The 15,149-nt window shown below is 39.5% G+C and overlaps 1 protein-coding gene across 1 annotated transcript; it reads right to left on the minus strand.

Moving 5' to 3' along the window:
• Positions 1–5,422: 5,422 nt before the first annotated feature.
• gnmt (glycine N-methyltransferase) lies at positions 5,423–14,521 on the minus strand. Its single transcript, XM_041061068.1, has 6 exons — positions 14,130–14,521; positions 11,436–11,563; positions 11,111–11,224; positions 10,666–10,808; positions 8,824–8,945; positions 5,423–7,528 (listed from the first exon to the last, which is right to left on the minus strand). Exons 1-6 carry the CDS (start codon positions 14,336–14,338, stop codon positions 7,357–7,359), a joined length of 888 nt encoding a protein of 295 aa, XP_040917002.1. The 5' UTR covers positions 14,339–14,521; the 3' UTR covers positions 5,423–7,356.
• Between the last annotated feature and the right edge of the window lie 628 nt (positions 14,522–15,149).

A 15,149-nucleotide genomic window follows, 5' to 3' on the forward strand; every position in this document is an offset into this window, starting at 1 on the left:
CAAGATACCAACTTGATTTGGTGAACTCAAACTGCAGAAGCCTCACTTTAACTGCAGCTGCAAACAGGTATAGGAGTATTATTTTAAGATAACGTTACAAAAGTGTAGACCTATCCTTAATAACTTCCTCTCATGTGCAGGGACATCTTGATCCACAGTGAGCAGTCTTGAGGAATTTCCATGTACGTTTTTATCACCATCACAAACATGTGCAAACACAAGTTGAGCTGAGAAAGTGCTTGAAGGCGCATTGTTTTTGCTATGTTTTAATAAGAAATACTTTCTGGATTTGACCTGGAGGTGGTGAGTCATTCTGTAACAGCCTGTCTGAACACTGGGCTGTTTCCCAGTGTGGTCATTTGTCCACAAACATTACTGAGTTAAAATAAAATAAAATTAGATCCAGCCATTAGATTTAGGCATGCTCTTTTGATAGATGTTTCTGTTTAAACATCGGGGAGAAAAATATGAGAGCAGATTTTACTGCACTTACAAATATCTCCGTCTCTGTGTTCTTTCAAATCTTGCCATGCAGATTGATTACAGCTTGAATTTGTTTTGTCCTCATGCAATCCTTCTGTCATAAATAAACCATACTGATTTCTGCATGTGTTCATCCGCGGGTGTTTGTGTGTGCGTATATGTGTGAGAGTGAGCTTGTGAAACTGAGAGGAACTCTGTCATTTATTTGTTTAGGACCCACAAACAAGCTAAGCGTTGTCCAGTCGCGGGCCTCCAGCCAGAGCGCTTCCTTCACTCACCAGGCTTTATTGTTCTTCAGACACTCTCTCCACAGCAAGAGGATGTTGTCTGTTTCTTGATTCTCTCACTGGCCCCTCTCGACACACACAGACACACAGACACACAGACACACACACACACACATCCACACTAACATACAGAGTACAGACAAACACACACCATTCATGTGGGAAAGAATGGGCCCAGTCTGGATTAGGCTATTCCCCTGCGTAACACTAGACAAGGCATTCAATATCTCCAGCTTTCTCTGTCCAAACAGTATCTTGGCACAGGCTGAGTGGAGGGCTGGAAAATCCCAGAGCTGCTGTTGAGTTTTTGGTGTGACCCACTCTTTTATTATAACGACTCTATAAATGCTTACAGACCCTTGACTTGGCCCATCCCGAGGACAGCTTTCAAGAACGACCTATTACACACACACACAGACTTTATGTACAAATGACGCATCCCAGTAAGAGAACATAGATACACAAACAAACGCTTTAAAAAGGTGAAGCTACAACAAAACACTTATACACAAACTATCTATTCTTTCACTGTGTCCACTTTTCTCTTCAGGAGTCAAGCAGTGGCAGCTGGGAAAGAGACAGCTGGGACTCCTTAGTCTTGCTACTCTGCCTCTGTGCGTGCGCGCACACACACACACACACACACACACACACACACACACACACACACACACACACACACACACACACACACACACAAAAACATCATTTCTCATGCGCCCTGAAAAGAAAACGATCAGTGATGTGGGAGGAAGAAGTGAAAAGAGGGGAGAGGTGGCGGAGAAAGAAAGCAGTTCAGTGAGTTTATGGGACGACATCAAGCTTGACGGATTTTTTTTTCTTTTTCGTCTCTGTGAGGACTGTTAGGCTAATAGAGGCCATCAAAGCACTCACAGACCCTCACCTTGTTGTAGTGTTTCTAACTGCTTAACTCGTGGTCTGACCAGCCTTGGAAACTCACAGAAAGACAAATTTAAAAAAAAGAAGAGAAGTGAAAAATCAGTTTTTCCCTGCATGTCCCCTCCCTTTTCTTCCCGTACCTCTTACATCTGGAAAATCATCATCTGGCAGCTCCCACTGGAAGCAGCCAAAGCCAGTTTAGATACTGTCTGGCTTTTTTCTCTTCCTCCTCCCCACCTCAGGTTTTTCTCTTTCAGCACCTCTGGATTCCTTCTGTAGCTTTATCCACTTTGACTTCAACAGTTTCACCTCTTTACATGCTTTCTTTCTCCTCCTCACTTTTCTGTTGAGGTTTTTCTTGGATGATTGTGTTGGCAAAGTTTTATTGCCTTTTGTTTCTCACCTTCTGTTTTTTTCTTCCAATGTCATTTTTCTATTTTAAGAAAGTTGTCAAAGACATAGGCTACCTCTATTTTTACCTTTACTCTCTCTAAACTAGCTTGGTGAAGGTTGATATTTTTTTATGTGGTTTAACAGTTTGGTGCAAAACAGTAAAAAAATTGCTTTACAAAAAAAAAAATATTACTGGAAAAGAACAGTAACTTTAATATAACTGACTTAAAGTTAAATGAGGTGATCAATACCACTCTCATGCCTGTAAGCTAAATATAATATGAAGATAATGCATACACAACATGTTGTGGTTTTACGGTGGGTTATGTGCCAAACTATTTCTTGGCTGGGCACATGAGGTTGCCTGGCAACCAGATGAAACTCCAGGAAGCTAGCGTGGAAATAGTCTGACACCCCCTTAAAACCACAACTTGCTTTTTTTACACTTACACTTACGTTTTTGTTTTTCTCTCTGATTAAATAAACAAGATATAATGTGTTAATTAAAGAGCTTTACTTCTAAAGCTCTTGTTGGTAGGCAGATTTTTAACCCTTGGATGGGACTAGACAAACTGTTCCTCCACAGTTCCATCCTTGTGCTAAGCTAAGCTAACTGGTGGCTCATTGTAGCTTTGCATTTAGGCTACAGACATGATAGTGGTGTTCATCATCTCATTCAACTCTCAGGTTTTTAATTAAAATGTCAAACTATAGGCCTACCTTTAGAGCAGAAATAACTGATTATATTGATTAGAACACTGATCGCCACCTCTCCCCTGAAGCAGAACACTGCCATCATGACTTTATAAAGTTGTTGTGGTTAACATATCAGCAAACAGTTTCCTATTTATTTATTTACACATTCAGCAGACATGAATTCACAGGGAATCCACATCCACCTATTAAATTTAAGGCCAATATTCATTCTGCTTTTAGCTCTGTTTTGTTCTCCACCAACTCCTTATATAAATATCTTAGTAATTAGCTGCGAAATGCTCGGCTATGCTCACCAAGTAGCTGCTAAATTTTGTCTGTCTGCTGTTTGGTGCCAGGTAGGAGGTATAAGGTTTTCAGGTTTGTTTGGGGTTTTTTTTTGCTACAAGCAAGTTTGATGAGAGCAGTGACACTGATTCAAAAACAATAAAACTGGGGCCTGTAAAACCAAAACAAGAAGCTAAAAGATGCTAAAAACCTGAGCAGGTTGTTGGTAACAGTGAACTTAACAGTTGCGTGACAATTCTCTGTGGAGTCATCACTACAAACTGCTCTTTTCACACGGCATGTAGTCATTTTATCCACTGTTTATGTACAAAATATAGAGAAGTGCAGCTTTAAACCTTCACGTACATTTACATGGTCTTTATCATGGAATGGCAAAAGGGAAGAGACCTCAAATAAATGAAATAAAGGTAAATAAACAAGTTGAAAGTGAATCACAACATTTCGAGGACATTTGGTGGGTTTATCCTTTAAATGCGTGTTTGGTGGGTTTCTATACTACTATATTTGAGTAGAGTATAATCATCTTTGTCCTATTAAGCTAGCAAACATAGAAAAAAAAATCTGGATGACTTTCAGCTTCCTGCGTTAGAAACTTGATTGGCTGTAAGTTTGACAATACTCGCTACCAGAAATTGCACATGGCTTTATGTCTTGTTAGTTACAAACAAGTTCTCCATAGTTTAATTTCATGGCTTTGAACTACAACAACAGCCCATTGTGTCCCTCTAACCAAAAATATGCCTGAATTTCTCCAGACATCTGTGAGCTTTACAAGATGCAAGTCTGGTTACAGAAGATTAACTCAAAACAAACTGCTGTTGCTTCACTTTCTGTACAAAAGAGTTTGTTTTTTTTCCACACAGGAATGACTGACCATACCTGGAGAGAGACAAAATATTTAACAAATGAGTGAAAACATGACAGTGCATTTAACAAACAGGTTTCTGAAGGGAAGTGTTGAAGACTGGAGTTCATCAGCTCCTTATCAAATGCTGAGATCAGAAACCATAAATTTAAACTGTGAATTTAATGTGGAAGTGCTCTGAGACACTCTCCGTCTACTGGCACTTTATGGTGGCTCCGGGAAAATCATCGGAAAACTTTCTCCTCGAATACAAGCTAAATAAATTTTTAACAAGAACATACCATATAAATAGTTCAGTCCACTTTTCTTTTTCTCTCCTTTAAAGGCTCTTGAGTATAATCATTATTCATCATAATTACTCATCTCCTTCTTTCCAGCCAATGTGTCTCTCTGAGCTCCCTCTGTTTTTGTTTGATTTGGCCAATGACGTGCTGTGAAAGCGATCCTTCCCAGTAAAGCCAGTCATGGTTGACCACTTTGACTCCCCTAACTAGAGCAAAGCAAAGCAGAGCAGCCACATCTGGCAAGTGGTTCTCACATCTGGTTTGTGTATCAGCTCCTTGCACGGCCGTCTACCACGGAGTCTGATAGTATACCTCGGAGACATAAGATGAGATGAGCTACAGACACTCCACTCCAGGGAGACGTGCTGGCTGATGGTGAGCGAGTTCATGTTCAGAGGTCAGATCGGCCAAGCAGGAAATTTCACTCACTCACAAAATGTCAGACAGTAAAGCAGCTGTATGTTTCACTGGGCCTAAGAACTTTCTAATGTTCTCTGCTTTTTTAATGTGTTGTTGCAGACACTAGAAAGAGAGCTAGAAGCTGAAAATCTCATTAGTTATAGGTTATGATTTGCACAAAGAAGTAAACTAAGCCAGATTTAGCAAGATATGAAACAGTTTAGCAACCACAGTAAACGTAATTGAGACCAGACCAGTGTCATTAAAATCAAATCAGATATTTGAATAGGTTTTTTTCCTTCTCCAAGTAAAAGAATTTCACTGGTATAGTGATAATGTTTATCACGCAGAAAGAAAGCAGCAGTTTACTTTTTGTGGAGTTTGGTTTTCGATGTCCTGTTTCCACATCTGTGAGGTACATGTAATGTAAGATCGCCCTCTTGTGTCAGACCTGTATAATGCACTCCAAGGGACTAAAACTGGTGCTTTTTACATGGATATTAGTGTTTAACTTTGATGGAACAATTACATCAAATAATGTATAGAAAGTATTCAGGCTGTCTTCATATTTAATCCTCTGGTCTGTTCCAGTTCTTCTAAATACAGCACTGATACAACCTGCATGAGAGCTGATTTATCAGTGTAAATATAGTGTCTAACAACATTCAGATTAAATTTGACAGTTTTCAAACTGTCTCTTTTTCTCTTTTAAAGAAATGGTTTGCTTCTCTTACTATGTGAAAAACTGATTCTTCTGTGTGGCTGTATATCTATATGTCAAAACAAAAACACTCAAAATGACTACTAAGCCATTTATGTCAAATTTTTAATTTCATGCAAAAGAATTCCAATAATCAAATAAGCAATAAACTTTATAAAATTTTTACACTTTTTCTGTCAACACAATAAGACTGCTCTGACGTAGTTTTATCTCGACATATACGTCCAAACTCACTCAAACATTCAGCCACTCTCACCACATTCTGAACCTCCAGCTGTATCACAACTGTGCAACGTACATTTTGTTCTACAAGAGGAGCTGGCACAACATCTGAATGCACCATGTGGTCTCTTTTAGGCAAACAGCAGGGGCAGTGATAATATTTGATTTCTCTGTGGTAGAGCTCCTTTCTCATTCCAATAAAAAAAACACATTTTTAATTTGGTATCAAAGCAAAATATATTTGGACTTGGATAATACAGCAAAATAAATTATTCTTCCATCATGTTCCCCCTCATTATTTGGGTAAACTCAATTATTTGAGACACTGCATAATACGTCTGTGAAGCACAACTGAATTACATTCAAGTTTTTCCTACTTTTGAAACAAGAAAATTGAAAGATTGAGGAACAAAAAAAAAACATCTTTGGTTGATAACACAATAAAGGTGCTGGCTTTTCCATGTTATTATGGTAATGCAACTGTTTGCATTTTTAACCAGCTTTAATGTTAGCTTTTATTTTTACTCTAAAATTTATGAAACTCATTGCTGGCCTGGTTCATTAGAGGAAATTACCAGAAAATGTAAAAGGCTTTGGCTCAAACAAAGCCAACACTGTTACAATAAACTAAGTCTCTATTCAATTTTGAAAAACCACAACTCATTGTTTGAAGAGCAGGCTTTCGTGTGAAAATCTCTTGCTTTGATCCCCAGCTTCAGAGAGGTCAGAGGTCAATTAGATCTGGAGGTGGTAGGGGTTTAAGTGAGGAGCTAAAGGGCACTTCAGGGTGGAGGATACTTGATTTGACTGACTGACTGACTGACAGGTAAGAGTTTCATTTTCTGCCCCACCTTGTTAAACTACGACTAATGTGACTCACGAGCCTCACTATCTGCTCTCTGGTTTTATCAAACTGACATCAATGACTATGAATTGTGCAAATGAACTGAACATTGTGGGGACTCTTTCACATGAAATATTTAACCTGCCGTTGTGCTGTACCCGTCAGAGATTCACCTGAACTTGAACAAAGGCAGTAGGACAGAATGAAATCAGCCCGTTTTTCTTTTACAGCTTGAAAACGCATGAAAAATTAAGGCATTTGTATTCACAAAACACAAATGCTTAGTTTGTGTTTTTAAGACCCTTGTGATGAATTTACAAAATACAGCTGTCAAAGAATATATCTGAGCACTTTGTACATTGCAGGCAACGAACAGCAGGTATTCCTTCATGAGGAATATCACTAATGTACAGCACCATTTAGAAATACGTGGACATTGTGAAGTGGGGAGGAAACAGAAACGAGGAAAACAAAAAACCAGCACAAGGCACAAAGGGAAAACACCAGATTTGGATAAAACAGTGGTCCGATACAAAGTGAGATACATACTGAGATCAAAATCAATCACTTGTTCCTGGGACAGAAAAGAGGCTGTGATGCTTTGACATTTTAGCTATTGGTACATGATTTTACCTTTATTAGACAAAATTAAAAATGCCAAATTGTATGATATACAACTTTCTAGGCCATAAAAAGTGTTGACACCGCATCCTCTTAAAAGGCCAGTCTTATCATTTCTACAATAATAATGTAGTCACAGTCTATCAGGGACAGGTGGATGACATTAGTCTCTATGTTCTCATCACTTAAGAGGTAAGGTAAGTCACCAAAGACCAAAAAAGAAAAGTTGCTTCATTTTTTTTTTTTAAGAACTCTAAGATGAAATCTTTTTTAAATATATTCAAATATAATTTTAACCAAATCTGGAGGACTGTAAGAGCATATTGGTAGGGCTCTTAGGCTGTCTTCTTACAGACATGGATGAAATAGCAGGGAGCCTGAGTCTGGCCTGGGACGTACGTCTTGAAGTCTCCATAGACACTGTGCTCCATTTTGCCGTTGAAGGCCTCGGTCAGCAGCCCTTTGAAACTCTCCAGACGGTGGGGGTAGTATGACAGACGGAATTTACTAGGAAAGACAACAGGAGTGCACACACACACACACCTTTTCATTGATAAATGTACTTTTTGCTGTGTCTGATATGTCAGGGAGTGGACCTCATCGACCTTGACTGAATGGGATTTCACAGAGTAACATTACAGAGACTCTGCAGTGAAACAACAACCCACACTGCCAAACAAACAAATATGATCAAAACAAACACCTTTATGCAAGGGTTGGTGCAGAGGCTGGCACGACACTATCATTATTACATCCTTATATATCTATATTCGTTATGCTCGCATAATAACAATAAAGACTCTTGAATCTACCTATAATGTCCATATGCATGTCTATAATGGGCTGAAGAGTCAGTCCTTTCTTTCATTCATTTTCTACCGCTTAATCCATCAGGGTCGTGGGGGAGCTGGAGCCTATCCCAGCTGACTATGGGCGAGAGGCAGGGTATACCCTGGACTGGTCGCCAGTCAATCGCAGGGCTGACACACAAAGACAGACAACCACACACGCACACACTCACACCTACGGGCAATTTAGAGTAGGCAATTAACCTAACCCATGCATGTTTTTTGGGATTGTGGGAGGAAGCCGGAGTACCCAGAGAGAACCCACGCAGACACAGGGAGAACAAACTCCACACAGAAGAAGTAAAATGACATGATACTATCAATTGTGGCTGACTTTAAAAGTGACAGTTACTATGGTGACATGAACCTTTATCCTGATCTTAACTACAAAGGCAGAGATACTTGAAAAGATATCATGAAGTCTTATTACTCTGTCACTAAATAAAAGCAGTTATGGCTTAAATCTAGTTGGTGCTGTAATTCTCATACAAAGTGCTTATCATGTCATCTCAAGTGTATTTGTATATAGCTTCATAATTAGAATACAAATGTGAGACTGGTATTGAGCTTCTCATCCAACCCTCCACATGAAAGCGGATACATGTATTTCCAAATTTTCATACCATTTCTTTAACACAAAATTTTTGTGAGTGTACTATTTTCATACTCTTAAGTCACTTTTTAAGTGGCAAACACTGTCTAATTTTGGATTTTCCACTTTTCTGTGTCTTATGTTTACATTTGGGTTTTGGATTACTGGTCAGACAAAAAAAGACATCTGAAGACATCACCTCGGAGTACAGGGACTGTGATTTGGCAATTTTTTTTTTTTTTACACCAAATGATTAAATAACCGGACAGATTCACTGATAGTGACAATAATTATTAGTTGCAACCTTAAAATCTTACTTGTTGCACATTAGTGCAACATCTGAGCAGAGTGACATGACCTACCTGACCTCAGGAAGATTCTGGAGGGAGGCCTGGGGCACTTGGATGGTGTAGTCCAGAGTGATCATATGAGGCTTACTGTCGACCCACAGCACCGAGGTGGAGATGTCCTGAGTTAGATCACTCTGCAATGCACACACACACGTTTATACAGCACGCTGCTGAGTACAAGGCGACAGAGAACACTTCACCCAACTTTTCACCTTCTCATAAGTGATGTCGAAATGTGAGAACTGAAGCCTGATTAGAAGAGACTCAACAACAACATGAAGTTGCTCTTACTGTTATGGAGTAGAGAGTTGGACAATGAGAGCAGATTCTGGGATTATGGGAGTATCAGAAGTGGATTTTGCTCAAGCACGCAACTGTTGACTTAGTATTTACATCTAGGCCTTCCAGCTGGATAGTTCCTACTTTGGCTGGAATGTTATGAGGAAAATAATGTAAGTCAAATATGGCTCCTTGCTGTTACCACCTGCTGTTATGTCTTTATCAGTTTCATATATATATGAGCTTTTGCCAAAAGGCTGGATAGTAAATTGCAGGACTGGTTGTTTGTCTAAAGTTCTGATATCCGACTGCAAAGTTTTGCTGGAATATAAAAAAAGAAAAAAAGCTCAGTCTCTGAGAGATTAACTGTAGGACTAGTAAATGTGCGTTTTACCAGCAAAGTAGATGCTACATCTTGCTACTTGCATTATTTTTATAGCTTCCCAAACTGCTTCTCTTTGTCAGTACTTCTGACATTATCTGCTTTTTTCTCCCTCTTTGCAAAAACGTATCTTAAAACTCGACAATTTCATGCACATTTCCTTCTGTTTCTCTGCTGCCAGTTTCACTGAAAATCTCACAATATCCGGCAGGCTCTGACAAGAGATTTAGGTCTTAAACTCAGCTGCTGCTAGGGATGGTGTAAGTAAACCATTCATAAACAATACTGTCTGTCCAAGTCCTCTCCACAAAGAAAAGAAGAATCAGATATAGCAGAAAGTTTACATTTGAAAGAGGCTTTTTATGTGCCGTTCAGACTGATGGTTTTGGTCTTCTTTAATGACTGAATAGTCTCTGACCAGCTTTCAGGAGTTTCTCTTTTCTACGGGAATCATTCCAAAATTTATCGATGTCATCCTCTAGCCTGTTCAATATCTAAGTAAATTAAATCAGGACTTTGAAGGAAAAATAAGGACAACTAATCAGTCAGATGGAATAACATTTATGTTACCACAATTTTGGCAGCACTGGGCCAATAAATTGTTGGCATTCTCCCTGTTTACCAGAACACACGCAATAAAATCAACATACAGCCAAGAAAACTATGTGAACTGTCCCCCCCCCCCCACCCCACACACACACGTATTCAATTCTTTACATAACAGGCACTGTGGATGGGAAACCGCAAACAGGTTTGTGGATGGGCAGAGTTGCAGCTACTTAGAGTACACTTCAACACAAGATTGGAATCAGTGACTTGGAACCATGTTGATGATAAAGAGGCTTTCATGCTAAGTGGGTAGCTGACAGTTCCTGTCAACATCCAGAAACCAAAATATGCAAACCAATGACAGAGGTTATTACTCTGATTATGAACAGTCAACTCACATTATACTGATTATGATCTTAATTGTTACACACTGCACATTATAAATTAGATATTTAGACACAGGGATTGAGGCTCGATAGGTTACATAGAAAAAAAACATACATAAAACATACATGTCAAACTGCACCCTCTGAGAGACACTGCTCCGAACTCTGTTCAGTACAGATCTCAGCTTATTACAGTTAATATATCATTATCAGTGTACATGTTGACAAATAAAAACAGTAATGGTTGGGTTATAGTACCTTGTAGTAGATATTTTTGCCTTGTGGAGCCAGCCCAGTCTCCAGGATGTAGTCGTAGTTACGGTGGTCAATGATAAGGATCCCACCGGGTCTCACCATGCTGGCGATGTTCTGAAGGGCCAACTTTTGGTCACTCTGGTCCCCTAAGAGCCATTCAACATCAGGAGAAACTTAGAGAAGACTTTGTTTTTGCTGACCTCCCGTGGTTTAACTTTTTACCCTGCTGCAGTGATGCAGAAGTGTACTCCCCGGTGTGTCAGTACACTGTGTAGGTGTGGTCAAAGGTGCAACAGATGTAAAACTGTAATATTTTGCTGACACATATATCTGACACATATATATATTTGTTGAAATTTAAATCAACAATTCAGAGACTAGAACTGTATCTTACAAACCACAACAAAAAACCCAAAAACATTCCCATATTATCCCTTACAGTATGTACCTTTAAAGTCTGGTAAATGGGCAAATGAGTTGCCAAGGCAGATAACGGCATCAAAGCCATCCCCAGGTTTCTGAATATCTTCTGATAACGTCAGCCAGTTGGCCTCTTCAATAACTGCATTTAAGAAAGACAGGAAAAGCCAAAGAGAAAAGGAAAACGTAAGGATGTCACCTGAGGAACGCTGATCTGATATTCCTTCCAATATACAAATGTAAGATATCATCCTCAGTTTATCCAGTCAAGACAACAGTATGTGTAACTTTCCAGTGTTTTGAACATTCAAACATGACAATTCAATCTTAACAAAATGAAAAAAATTTCATACCCCACTGATCAAAAGCTGGCTCTTTTCTTCTCTCCCATCTCGCCTTCAGTGCATACTTGAGCATTTTGTCGCTGGCATCCACGCTCACCATATTAAACCCCTCCTCCACCAACATAATGGAGTCAACTCTACAAAATAAAAAATAAATGCTCTGTAAACACAAGTTCTGTGTATGAAAAAACAGCCGCAAAGTCTCAGCATAACACAGACACTATTTTGTACAACAGCAAAGTGAAGTGTTTTATCAACGGTGACTTTATCTCTGGATTTTATTAATGCTTTTCCGCCACAAAACATGATTTTCCCAATATAATTAAATCAAGAGTAGAAGTGAACATTAAGATGAAAAAAAAAAGTGTTTCCTGCCCTTAAAATATAAAAACAAGTGAACTTCATTTAGCTGAATTTCCTTGTCTAACCAGTTTGACCATGTCTGAACCAGAATATGTTCACAGCACATATGTTTGAGGGGGTTTATTCAAAGAAACACTGCTGCTTGGCTGGTGACAAAAGACAACACTCAAACATGGATATTTGTCATGTTTGGCAAATGACAACATTTGTCATCTGCCAAAACAAAAAAGAGAGACACAATGACACAGACAGGAAGTACCTTAATGATTTACAGGTATTAGCTTTGTAAGTTGGTATTTGATAGCCAGAAGCTCCTTGTATTTAGAAAACCTGGCAGAATAACATGAACCCAGTCTGGGCCTGAGGCTGGTAGGGTTTTGCCTGGACTCCTCTTGAAGTGGTGAAATGATAAGTTTTCAAAACAGTAACTAGTTGCAAAGTTAATTTTAAACAACATTCAAGAACTATAGCGAAATAAAAACAACAGAATCAAACTGAGGCAGAGTCAAAGGTAAAAGCGAGAGCACAGGAGAGACATTCAGTGGACAATGACCTAAATAAATGTAGCACACTACAATCATTAACAACAATGGGGAGACTGCAAGATGATATACAACTGTGAACCGCAAATGAACCGTGTGTATGCAGTAAGACGAACAGTGACTAAAGCAGGGTACAATCTTGCGATTGTTAAGCCTCATGCCTGTGGTTAAGGCTGACTCACTTGCAATTGTGCAACATAAATCTCAAGACAAAACAAAAGCAGATAAAAAAAAAATCCTCTACGGTTCAGACCAAGGTAATTCATCTGCAAGTCACAGTGATTATAGCGTAGATTGCAAATCATGATCTGCAGATTCTTCTCTTGCATAAGTTGCTGCGAACTCTGTTGACAGAACAGCTGGAAGGCCTGGTATCACACGAACACTTAGACAGCCAAAAATAGTAGAGCCATTTGTAACCTCATTCCACTATGATCGTGTTTACATCGCCCCAGATGGTCGTGCTACTGACACTCACTACTACTGTGGAATGGGGTCGAAGTCAGTGCGCTGATTTTCTCCATGGACAAACACATCCACACCACCTGTGCTCTGTGAGATATGAAGCTTTACAGTGTTTGTTTTGAGATGTACTGTATATGACTATAGTGTTGGCCAAGACTGGAGGAGGTTATGAAAAAGATTATTAGCTCTGTAACATTCATCAGCCAAAGGGTCAAAACTCTTGTAGTAAATGATAACACTGCATTTCCTGCAAAATTTTTACCAGAAAAAAAAACCAAAAAAAAACAGCTGAGCTGCTTTAACAGAGGGGTGTCTTCTTGTCTGAGTTCAGTCAGTGGCCTTGTTGCTGTCTCAGGTCCCAGATTCAGTATCAGTGGAAGTAAACAGACTACAGGGAACCAGTCAAAACTCACTGCAGCAGCCTTGCACCAGCTCATCAACCACTGACCCCTACATCTGCTATTCTGCACAAATGTCATTCAGCAGCTGGCTTCCAGCTTTACAAGCAACACAGTACATCCCCAATTCAGTAGCCCTAAATGTACAAGGAGCTGCACAATAACACCTTGTAGCTTTTGTTTCAGCCACATGAGCCTTCTCAGTTTTGATATGAGATCACGCTTACTAAACATGTGTAAACTCATGGTCCCAGCCCCAGACTGCTGCTGAAGGCAGGAACTGGTACAGACGCTTGTGCAACTCTGCACTTTCTTTCATTATTCTCTGGCTTAATCCGGATTTTGTTCAGAGGTAACAGGGTCAACGAGTTGGAATTCCAGAGAAGTCAAACGAACCTGTTTGTCTATGAAGATACTTATTTTTTTCCTAGTTAAATATATTGAATTATCACAACTTGTATGTGGACAAATGGAATGATATACATGAGACTGAAGGTCTTAAATCTAGTGCCAGCCTCTTATATTCTCCTACTGATACGTGGCAATATTCACATCATGCAAAATCACCCCCAATCATTCATCACACCTTTTATCAGTCTTCACATTGGTAAAGTCAACAGACAACTCAGTGCATACTAGCCAATGCATGTACTTTTAAAATTGGTTATACCACATTCACAATAAACCAAATATGCGGAACAAAAGTGTGTTTTTATTTAAACGGTGTGTGATTGAAGGTAAAAACCAATGCCGAATAAGAGATTTGATGCTACAGATTTAGAAAAAACAATAACGTTTCAACCAGATGCGTTTAGTTTGCTGTCGTACAATGATATATATTAAATTAAATGGAGTTTGGTGAGACGTCCACTGCCACACCAGCCAAAACCTTCGAAAACGTGCCAGTGTAAAATTCTGAGTCGACCTGACATTACCCTGTTCCGCAGGCTACATCCAGCACTCTCCGCACACCTTGCTGTTTCAGCAAAGACACCACCCAGCTTTTGTACTCCTGCGTCCTACTCTGCGTGTCTCCGATGTACAGCTGCCAGACTTTCGCTGCTTTGCCGTCGGCATACTGATCAGGAAGACCTTCGGCGGCCACGCCGAGAGAGCGGGTCCTAAACACGCTGTCGACCGACATGCTGCTGCTCGTACCTGCTGCAGTGTTTTCTCTTAACTATACACAGTGTTCAGCTCACAGACTGCTTTAAATGTGTTTGAAAACCAACTACTTGTCCAGCAGGTACTGTCCCCACATGCTAGCCCAGATTTCGGTTGTTATTATTTATATGAGCGCAGCAGGGGAAGAAACTTTAACCCAATGAAGCTGTGCTGTGGACTGACGCCTACCTTCTGATTGGACGAGGCGAAGGTGACGGCCCCATGTTTCGTGTTTACGTTAGCAGACGTACCGTACGTTTGAGACAAGGATAATTTGTTTAACCCGTAATTTGCCTTACAGGCTTAGTTACCTGCTACACTGCACTGAACAGTGTAGTGTAAAATAAAGTCTGTTGGTCATATACTTAAGGTAGACAGGTATTAGGAAGTTTAGGTTGGGTTTAGTGACATGTTAGAGGTTAGAGGTGCACCAGGCTGCTGAATGAGGCAGAATTTGCACTCACTTTAACAAGTAGAAGTTTCCTGTGAGGCTTTACTCAGGCAATAAATCAGAATTTTTAACATAGTGCACCTCAATTGTTTCATTTATCGTTTCATCATGCACCTTCAACACATTGCGCATGGCATTTATGATGTAAAGTTGAACAGAACAATAATAACTCATTTATTCACAGTTGAAATCATGAAAAAAAACAACTGCAACAAATTAAATTGTCCACACATTTGAAACAATATAGATTAGATGATGAAGATGCATAAAGTGTAAATATTATACATATAAAAATATGTGTAACATAAAAGAGAGCTCTCTGAGAAGCTGTCCACCACAC

This window comes from Toxotes jaculatrix, chromosome 17 (assembly GCF_017976425.1).
Source record: "Toxotes jaculatrix isolate fToxJac2 chromosome 17, fToxJac2.pri, whole genome shotgun sequence".
In the NCBI taxonomy this organism is placed as follows: Eukaryota; Metazoa; Chordata; class Actinopteri; family Toxotidae; genus Toxotes; species Toxotes jaculatrix.